Genomic DNA, 10,955 nt, shown 5'->3' with positions numbered 1-10,955 from the left:
TAGTCTCTATTTTTAAAGTATTTGAGTATTGAATATTAATTAAATGGGTATTAATTAGAAATGCTGTAGAGCTTATTTACCTCTAAGGTCTCTTGCACTTAACAGATCCTAGAATTCCACAAAATTGTGTGATAATTAGAAGAGTCTAGGCAAAACCATAAAAGTAGAAAAGCTTATATTTAGTGTTCTCTCTGAGGCATGCAGGCCCTCTCATTTTGCCTTCTGACCACTCAAGTGTGGCCTCCCCTCCCTACCCCTGGTACACCCACCCACAAACACATAGATGTCATGACTTGGAAGTAACCCAGTACCGAGACCTCACGAGCCTCTCACCATCCCACTTCCGAAGTCCCAACTCAGCTGACAGGGCACTGCCCATAAAGACAATGTAGGGAAGTGGTGAAGAACCCAGGCTTCAGTAACTCGTAACGCCAAGTACCTTTGAGAAAGTTATTTAACCTTTCCAAGTTTTGCTTTTCCTGATGTCAAACAGGGATAATAAGAGACTTGTGACTGTTACAGTACAGACTAAATAAGGTGAGCTGTTTGGTATAGTGTCTGGTGTGTAATAAGCATCCAGTAAGCAGTAATTATTTCCTTGCTTCTTTTTAGGATTATCACTGTTTTGTTGCTATATAGATTTTGTTGTGGCTGCTGTTTTTGCTAATGTTGATTCCCCCTTGATACGTTAGGATGCTGGTATCACTCCTCCAACACCATACACATTGAGACAATCACACACTGCCTAGCCCCGTCAGGATCCTCTGAGCACTTGGACAAAAGAGAATGCAACTGGAGTTTTCCATGTGCTTGTGCCCATTCACTTACCTGACAGGTTGAGAGACCATTAACCCCTCTCAAGTCATACAAAAGAGGCATCAGCCTTGTCTTCTGAGGACCAGGGGGATCTGGAAATAGGTAGGTTACTTACAAGTCTGTAGTTACTTCTGATTACTCTGAACATAGCTCTTTTTTTTTTTTTTCAATTCTGGTTATGGATATGGAAGGTTTAAATTTATTTATTTATTTATTTATTTATTTATTTATTTATTTATTTATTTATAAATCAAAGGTGCAAGGTATAATTCTGACGATAAAGGGCTTATAACCATAAATCATATATGTGAGAAAGCCATAGGCAAGTGTTAAGCAGTGGGCTGTTAGAGGATTTTGCATTCTAAAAGTATATAGAGCATAATAATATATTTACACTTATTTCTTACCTGCGTTGGCTGTGGAAGGTAAGAATTTTCTCTTTGGGCTCCATAGTCATCTCCAGAATGAATAGTCCACAGTTGTCAAGAAATAACATTTATTAATCAACAATAAAACACACAATAGAAAAGGCCTTATGAATAAAACTATATATTTATAATGCTTTATTTTTTTGCTCCAGTACTTCACAAAACACTACAGACAGTAACAAAATAATTCAATAAATATTAAAAACTGTCAAGAGAATCATAGGACACTCTTTATCATATGTGAGCATCAACAATGCCACGGCCATTAAATACACTATTAAACACTATCACAGATATCTTTCTTGAATAAGGGATATGATTAATTTTTTATATCCAGAAGTCATAACATTGACACATATCCATACACAAGAGAACAGGTCAGAATAAAGGAAGCAGGTACCCCAGTGAAATGGAATCATCTGCCTGTACATCATTTAAAGATATTACAGTGTTAACAGGATAGAAGTCAACACACTAAAGAGAAATGTTGGGGTTTTCTTGGGGTTGGAGGAAGAAAGTAGGGCAATTGATGAAAACTCTTACATATTTTCCATTGCTCTCTTAGCAATATGCTCCCTTCCCTTTTCTGCCTTTTCTTGGTTGAGGTATTCCAGCACTTTCATTAACAGATCTTCATCCAAGTACTGTCTGTTTGGGGTATCATCATTCTTTGGGGGCCCCACAGGGAGTCTTTTGCTTACCGAGGCCAGCTCCTGAGAGCTGCCTTGGTTCAAATGCTCTTTGATGGCCTGTTCAATTTGGTCCTCGTCTTGTAGGTTATCTTCAGATGAGACTTGACTTGGAACTCGCTTCACCTGGTTTGAATTCATGATCTCAGGGTATTTCGCTAGCATCCTGGCCAAGTACTCTCCTAATTCTTGATCCTTGTCATTCAGGTTTTCATACGCTATTTGTCTGTTCTCAATATCCGGCATCCAGGTACCTTTGGGAAGTTGGTTGGCTCTAGATCTTCCAGGACCATAGGGGAGTCTCGGCAGAAGTTTCTCTCGGTTATACTGACCAGAAAAATATGGAGGCTTTTGGTTTGCTGGACTCTCCATCCCTAAAAGATTTAGAATGTCCTCAACAGTGAGCCCATCTGGTAGGGCCTCTGCCACAGCACGACCAGGTGTTTTGGCATAGCCATTCTTGGAGAGCACTTTATTTTGGAACAGGTCTGGGCGGTCTACATCAACCTCTGCGATGTCATCTAGGTCAACGGGAAGTTCAACCTCCTGCTCGGGTTCCACTGATCCATTTGGCTTCTCTCCAGTTTTCAGCATATCAATTAAGTCTTCAGGGGGTATCTGTAAATTCCTTGAGATTTCAATCAGCTGATAAATAGACTGAGAATCAAGTGGTTTCTCAAAAAGCCTGGTTGCTCTTTCCCCGTTCTGCCCATTCTGTGACCTCCCACTACCCGCAGCATTCACTAACCTTTTCAGGTATGCAATTACTTTGGAGACATCATCTGAGAGTTGGTCTTTACTCTCTTTCCGGAGATCTTCATCTTGGAGTCCCAGCTGCCCTGAACGCTTCACTTCGTCGTTGATCTGTTCATTTTTTTCTATATTCTCTTTGTTGTCTTTTACCTCTTCCTGGGTTTGATCCTCTATCTTTTCTTCTACTGGGTTCCAATCTTCTCCCCCAACCACATCTTCATAGGCAATGTTATTGGCCTTGTAGATGTCATCTTCATCATCCGTGTACAGTTTTTGCTCCTCATCAACTCTCTCACGCTTCTGGTTGTTTGGTCCTGTCAGTTTCCCCAGCTCTTGGAATACAGATTCTAGCGTGGCAAGACTTTGAGGAGTATATTGTTCCTCTACTATTTCATTTGTGCGTTTAAAAGGGTTATCCCTGGAATTTTCTTCATACATAGGAGGGAATCTCATGTGCTTGAGCTTCCTTTCTGGCCACTGTTGAGTCTCATAATCATCAGACATGTCCATTGGAAAGTTCTTTTCTGAATTCAAGCCATAGGGCTTTTCTTTTGGTAAAGACTGAGGCTCATTCTCAGCCTGTCTCAAAGCTTCAAGTATTATCCTCATCCACTCATCTTCACTCAGGGAATCCCTTGTATTTTCTGGCAAATGATTTTCATCACCATTTTCTTTTTTCTGAAGGGGAACAGAGACACCTTGGTAAGGATTGTAGTCTGGGCTGTTTTCTTCCTTGTGAGCTTGTTGTCGGAGTTTTTCTATGTATTCTAAAGCTCTGATCATTTCAGGACTGGGAAACTTTTGGACATTTTCCAATCTGAGATCTGGTTCCTTTTGAAGCAGCTGGTTTCGTTGAAATGAAGCTGCTTCATCCCCAGAGATGAGGAAAATTAAAGGGATGAGACACAGGGCTGCTCCAAACCGGTGAGTCTTAGCTTCTGCCATGTTTGAAAGATGTCCTTAAAGCATAGAAAATATGAGTTAATAGAAAGGAAAAACTAGAAGACACTATAGCAAAAGAGGTAACTGACCATTGAGGGAAAATATATAGCAGAGATTATTTCACATTACATTTAGGATGACTCTTTTTTAAAGCCATACATATTTCCTATATAACTCCCATAAGCTAACTACAAGAATCTAGCAAAATTGTTACCCAACTGCATCAAGTTTGCATGGCATTCACTCTGCTAAAATAATAACAAAAACACTGATGTGAGGTTTCTCAAATTTTATTTTTTAATTTGCAAAACACGTACTTTTTTTTAGTATGCATTGTCTGTTTAAATAAAAAATTTCCAAGCTGATTTTTAGTTCCCTTATATAGCACTGCTATTCAAATCATTGGTAAAAAAATTAGCTGGCTTAATTGAAAACATGCATGTACACACACACACACACACACACACACAATGATTTCCTTGATGTTGTATCAAAAATCCTGTGGTTTAGCTCCTGACTTGTACATCTGACTTTGTTGTAGAAACACCACAGCAGTGACATTATAAATGATGAAGTAACACAGCATCTTAATGTCAATCATACTGAATTGCCTTGTGGATGAGTTCTATTTACATACATTTTTCAGAAATAACTTGTTCTCACTCTGACACCAAACCCAGCTGTCGGTTTTAAAAGTTCTCTACCTTAATAACATCCAGAACATTCTCTGGCCCCAGCTAGTAGGCTAACCTAGTGAAGTTTCTGTGTAAACATATTAAAAAGGAAACTTTTAGGGATCCCTGGGTGGCACAGTGGTTTGGCGCCTGCCTTTGGCCCAGGGTGTGATCCTGGAGACCCAGGATCGAATCCCACATCGGGCTCCCGGGGCATGGAGCCTGCTTCTCCCTCTGCCTGTGTCTCTGCCTCTCTCTCTCTCTCTCTCTCTCTCTCTCTGTGACTATCATAAATAATAATAATAAAAAAGGAAACTTTTAAAATATCTGTGCTCCAGGCTTCTAATCATTTTATTTGTGACTGTCTTGCAAAATGCAATCATGGTTATATTTTTCATCAGCCTTCAAGAATGCATAGTAAATAATAACAGATGCTACAGAGAGAACATAAGTTTTCTTAACCAGTCTATTTCTGAACTTGTGAGTGTTCAGATTCAGCTTGACTTATGTCTGTGTCTATTTTGGTGTGGACCTGTGAAATCTTAAATGACTCATACTGCTAGAAAATCTTAAAATAACCACTATGTAATTCCCAATTTAGATAAACACAGACGATATGTTGAATTCTTCCTACTTAAAAATCTTCATTCATTTTTTTTTCCTCCAATGCCTTATAATCTCACATATGAATTAGCAAGGGGATTATTTTTTTACATGTTTTACATTCAGCATTGCTAACATTGAAAAACTATTTTAATATTTGCAATTTTTGTTACAAATAAATGTAAGAAGAGCTCACAAGTTTATTCATGATATCTTATTTGCATGATTTTGTGATATATATATATATATATATATATATACTGTTTTGTGGGTATGACATTCTATTAGTTATCAATTATAGAAAATATCATTTTTCATCATTTGGTATTTTAGTAAGCTTCAGATTTTAGAACTAGCAGTGGTTGTAGTTATAGAAATTTCTTTAGCATAAATGCATATATTTATTAAAATGATCCCTATTAGATCACTTAATTTACTGAAAGAGAAAAATCTTTAAAGGCATGTCAGAGAAAACTTCTGAAATATTTACTATGAATTAATGTTTACTATAAGAAATTTTATTCACAGATTTTTAGATTTAAATAAAAGTACATTATAATTTCTTCTTTATATATATATTTATATATATATAATTTCAAGATTAATTTAGCTTTGATAATCTATTTTCAACATTGGCATTTGAAATAGTAATTTTAGGAACCTTAATGAACTTATTTACTTTGAAACCTTTATCCTGCAGTATTCTTAACATATGAGTTATGTGCTTGTCTTTAAAATCATTATCCTGTCGATGAGCTTACTGTGGAATTGGGGCAGAATTTTTAATGCAGGTATTTAAACCACAGCCTAACACATGCTATTCCTTGGTCATTTATAAGGTTTCAGTTTGGATGACATAGTTATTGCCTTTGAATAAGACTCAAGGGATTTCTTTCCCAGGTAGCAGTTTTTCTACATGCAGAAGAAGGTTTCAACAGCTCTAATATCCTATGTACAATTTGAACTAATGTCTCGTAAGCTAAAATGTCTTTTCTACTGAAAGTAAAACTAGGAACATTGACAAATACAGGTAGATATATCTAATTTGAGAAATTCCACTAATTAGGATATAGAAAAAAACATGTCCCATTAAAATTTTTCAGCAAAATATTGTACAACCTCTTTCACTCAAAACATAATAATCATAGCTAACACAATTGCAAATGTTTTCCTCATGGTAATTCAAAATTATCAACTTTCATATCCAACCTATAACCCAGGATAATATTCCTCCTTGAATAAAAGAAAAAAAAAAAAACCAGTACTCAAGATAATTCTAGTCTTACTTTCCTGGGGCTAAACCTAAGAAATAACAATGTAAGCCTTTCAGAGTATACCAATTCAGAAAATAATTTTATATAGGTTATTAATTTTGAGCTCTCGTAAGGTAAATGTCAAAGGAAAAGAAGAACTAGTTCCAAAATTGGTTGCCTCTGTGACTCATGTGTTTAACAGCTTCGGAATGATTGGAAACCTACTGCTAAGAATATTAAACAGATAAATTATATCTCTGGCTTCGTATCTAGTTTTTAAGAGAAGAAACAACACATGAAGGAAAGAAAAATATCAGGGCTAGTTAACTTTACATTAATTGGGTATTGACGTTAAAATCCTTAACTTTTTCACACTTCTTACATATGGTTATCCAAATAGCATGGTGGTCATAAAATACCTAACAGCAAGTGGTATCGATCCTAGATTAACTTCTATAGGTACATATGGTGTCCTTACATTGGCTGAAGAGCAGCAGGTTGCTATTCAGTGATTCTTTAGATATAAGGTTGCCAAAGGGTCTTTTTCTTCTCAGCTAGGAATTAAGGAAAGAAGACGCAATTTAGAACTTTCCAGTAAATCCAAGGGAAAAGCGGTCTTACCTCCTTTTTACAAGGCAGGGGAGGTCCACAGCATGTTCCTGCGGGTCCGCCTGGCGAGCTGCTCGGGCCGCTTCAGCACCCGGACAGCTCCTCGGCTTATAGGGAGCCGCCGGCCCGGTCCGCACTGCCACACTGACGTCACCCGCTCAGCCACAAACCCGAGCACAAGCGAGTTTTTTCAAAGAACCCGAGAGAAAATAATCACTTTATATATTTAAGGGAGGGGGGGAAATGCTGCATGCTTACGCCACCTGCCTTTCCGTGGCAAAAATTGCAGTTTTCTTTTTTCTTTCATCAAAATTTTTGAGGCTTGGGATAAAACGCTCTGCACTCATTCCCCTTAGAAATAAAGAAATCTGCCAGACGGACATGGCTAATTGAACTGTAATCTCATCCGTGTTCTAATATCTGGTGATACGTGTTTCTTGATGCTATTGTTTTTGTCGTTGTAAAAAAGTTTTACACAAAAGGACTTTTTTTTCCTTCATTGCCCACAAAGAAATCACATTCCCGTTCCCTGGTATACTCCAGGAGGAATGGAAGGCACCTTATGAAAATGAAAGTCGTATTTCGTAACATGACCAGAAGCAGCATTGTTTTTAAACTCAAATTTATTTGAATAAAAAGGAAAACTCTCTCCTCTCTCTCTCTCTCTCTCTCTCTCTCTCTCTCTCGTATGAGAATAAACTTTAAGGCTCTAAGGAGTTGAAATTTTGCTTTAGAGCTACAATGTAATTTTGAAGTGGTATCCCTAAGATTTCAGGTCTACTGGTTGATGATTCTATATGAATCTGTTGGTATCTTTTACAACATCTGTCTCAAAAAGGGAAGCTTAGAAGTTGAGTATTAATGAAAATACTCCATTAAATTAAAAAAACAGATTCTTTAACTGTTAGAGAAAAATATAACACATATGTAATGGGAATTCATCTGCAAGTGAGAGGAAGTTGAGCTATAAATATATTCCCCCTATGGAATCAGATGAATGAATTGAATACCCAGGGAATAATATAGTAGTTAACTCCCAACCTTTCAGATTTGTAATTCATGACCACAGCTCTGCTTTGCCAGATAGCATGATTATTTATTTTAATAATTTATATAAGTCTAAATTTTTAACTATTTTATTAAAGATATGTTTCCTAAAAACTATGGTTTGAAACATACTCTAAATATTAAGGATGAGCACTGGGTGTTATACTATATGTTGGCAGATTGAACTTCAATAAAAATAATAAATAAATAAATAAATAAATAAATAAATAAATAAATAAATATTAAAAGTATCTTGCTGTATAAGAGATCCCTTTAAATCTCAGTTAAATAAATAACCAGCCACTGATTTATCCATCCAGTAAGTTGTAATGCCTACTAAATGCCAGATACAAAGATGAATTATATATGTGTGTTAGCTTTTGTATGATATCATATATATGTGTGATAGCTTTTCATGATATCACATATATATATATAATATATATGGTCCTATATAGATAGATAGATATATCTATATATATATACTTTTAAGGACACATAAGCTGGTGGGAATGACAGACTAATTCTTTTGGCATGAATTGGAAAGCACTAAGAAAGAGGTTAGCCAGATGTGTTTGGGAAGCATTGTGGAAAGCTATTTGGTTCCATATTCAAATTCAAGGGAAAAATTCAGGGGGGTGGAGAGCCTCCTGGGAAAAGAGCCTTCACTTAGATATGTCATTATCAGGTTTTATTAAAATGGTTTCCAAAAAATAAAATAAAATGGTTTCTAACTATGTTAGGTAAACCACAGTTCTCTTGAAATCCTCAAGTAAATAGGAATAGTTTAAATTTTAGGAAAAAAACAAGGGAAAATTAAAATTACCCTTGATTTTTCCCTCCTTATTCTCCTATTGAAAATATTTGATTTTTCTAAATGACCAGACCAGCATCATCTATGGATTGACATGGAACTGATACAGGCTCAGACTGGAACCCTAGGGCCTATTCCCCAAAATTTGTGTCCTTCATAATGAGTTTTGAGAGCAACGTCTAGTGCTAGGTTGAAGAGAAAAGGTTGAAAATCCCATTTCTCAACCACCAACTCAAAGTTAGCTCTTTTGCTGATATTTTTGTTAGCTATATACACATAATATTTTCTTTAACCTTGATAAATATTTAAGCCACTTTGAGTTTGACCTAATTTGTTTTCCAGGAGTTCTGTGTGGCCAGTTGAACTAACCAATATCAACAACACTGCCCCCAGAAAATTCTGGAAGTTTAATCTTAAAGGGTTGAATTGGTTCAACATGGTCCCAATAGCTCTCAAGGAAGTCACTCTTGATCAGGCTAGTTCAGGAATTGAACTTTTTTGGCAGGGACCAGAAGCTATAGTTCTTTTAAGGCCCCAAAGTCAATCTCTTTCTTGAGATTAATCATGCAAAACCTCATTCAAAAACTCCAATGGAGATGTTAGAAGGCAGCTGCTGGGATGAACTGGCTCCATCAGCTACAGGTGTGGGTAGAATAATGAGCCACATGTGGATAACTGAATTTCTGCCTACTGTATGATACTATGATAAATACATTTATTGAGTTCCATTATGTTCCAACCACTGTAGTTGGAACTTCTACAACCTAATTTAATCGTCCTGTAACTACAATAGATAGTTATTTTTATCTCCATTTTGCAGAGGATGAAACTTAAATTCAGAAATAAGTAAGTCAGCCACGGTTGCCTCACTCATAACTGGTAGAGGTACAATTTGAATTCGTTCTTTCCAAAGGTGTTTCCATAATAAAGACTATGATTTAGGTACTCTGCTGGGTTACAGGAATAGAGAAATGAGTATGGCAGGGATCCAACCATTAAAGATCCAAGTCCAGAATGTAGCCACTTTGACCAAAATCCTCAGGGGTTGTCCCAATTGCTTTTCTTGATCACTGTCCAGATGGCCTACGCCCAGACTCCTATCTGGGGCAGCAAAAATAGAAAACAAGAGTTGACATTAGATCGCTTTATTGATGCTTTGTGGCATATTATAATGTCTTCCAAACAAGAGAGTATTTACTGAGTTTGAAAATTCTACTCACCAGCAGCCTGTGTTCTATAGATTTTTCCAATGAGTTATATTTAATATAACTCTAGAAATCAATTATTTTTGCCAGTAGTTGTTCTAAAGAAAACTATTTTCTGAAATAGAAATCTATTTGACAAAGTTAAAACATAATGTATAGAGAGAAAACAGTGTTTTTGTTGACGTGAGATCTTTTAGAGCATGTATATTACAGATAACCTATACATCTTTTTATTACTAAGCCTGGATAAAATCATTTTAAATGTTCCTTACAAAATTTTAATTTTCTGTCAGGTCCAAATTGCCAACTATCATTGCCTCCAAGAAACAAAGCTCTATATCCTGAACATTTTCAAAATAATTATGTACTGTGTATGATAATAGTCTTTACTAAATTAGCTTGAATCTTCACCATGTGCTGTTAAGATCAAGCCAATCATTCACAATTCAAATCTAAGTAATTTGAATGAACTAATTTGTTTCTATGATCAGAATTTCTTAAATCTTAGTCATTTCATTCTTTGTTACTCAATTTCATATTTCATTTAGACCAGACTTTGATTTTTTTTTTGTCGTTTGTACAAGCAATCTTAGTAATCCCTCAATTTGAAATGTATCTCTCTTCCACTCCATTACGTTTCCCATTTTGTTTCAATTTATAAGAAAGCAATTAAGATTCAGAAGTCAATGTGGCTTCTTTCTCCTCATTCTCTCATCTCCTTCTCCCGTGTCTCTTAACTCCCTTGTCCTTCTCTCCCTTGGAAGTTAAGACTCATGGAGGAATCCAATCTGCAGCAGGTATGGCCTGAGGTCCTCCAGCATTTACCAGGGGCAGGGGGTGGTGTGCACTGTCTTCCCCAGACTCCTAAAGTCCTGAACTACTTCTTGCTCATTCCTCCCACGTCTGCCTCCCTTCTCTTCTGTTCACTTTTCCTTCTTTATACGTCTTGTTTACTCTTTGCCTCCCTGATGCACTGCTTCCAAATTTTATTTAAATTTCTTTTAGCTGTAGTATACTTTCTTTATTAATAAATGTTCCTGTCTTGAGATGACTTAAAAAAAAAAAAACACTATCAAAGAAGAATGAAATGTTTTACCACTTTCCTTGCAAAAGCAAAACCTG

The 10,955-nt window shown here is 36.2% G+C and overlaps 1 protein-coding gene across 1 annotated transcript; it reads right to left on the bottom strand.

Moving 5' to 3' along the window:
* Window positions 1–1,349: 1,349 nt before the first annotated feature.
* On the bottom strand, window positions 1,350–6,940 carry SCG2 (secretogranin II). Its single transcript, XM_077885715.1, has 2 exons — window positions 6,780–6,940; window positions 1,350–3,645 (listed from the first exon to the last, which is right to left on the bottom strand). Exon 2 carries the CDS (start codon window positions 3,629–3,631, stop codon window positions 1,784–1,786), a length of 1,848 nt encoding a protein of 615 aa, XP_077741841.1. The 5' UTR covers window positions 3,632–3,645; window positions 6,780–6,940; the 3' UTR covers window positions 1,350–1,783.
* Between the last annotated feature and the right edge of the window lie 4,015 nt (window positions 6,941–10,955).

The sequence above is a fragment of the Canis aureus genome, chromosome 36 (assembly GCF_053574225.1).
Source record: "Canis aureus isolate CA01 chromosome 36, VMU_Caureus_v.1.0, whole genome shotgun sequence".
NCBI classification, from domain to species: Eukaryota; Metazoa; Chordata; class Mammalia; order Carnivora; family Canidae; genus Canis; species Canis aureus.
This window is presented reverse-complemented; position numbering and strand designations above follow the sequence as displayed.

Excerpts from the sequence above, each read along its gene's own strand:
- SCG2 (XM_077885715.1), bottom strand. The coding sequence starts at position 3,631 with ATGGCAGAAGCTAAGACTCACCGGTTTGGAGCAGCCCTGTGTCTCATC.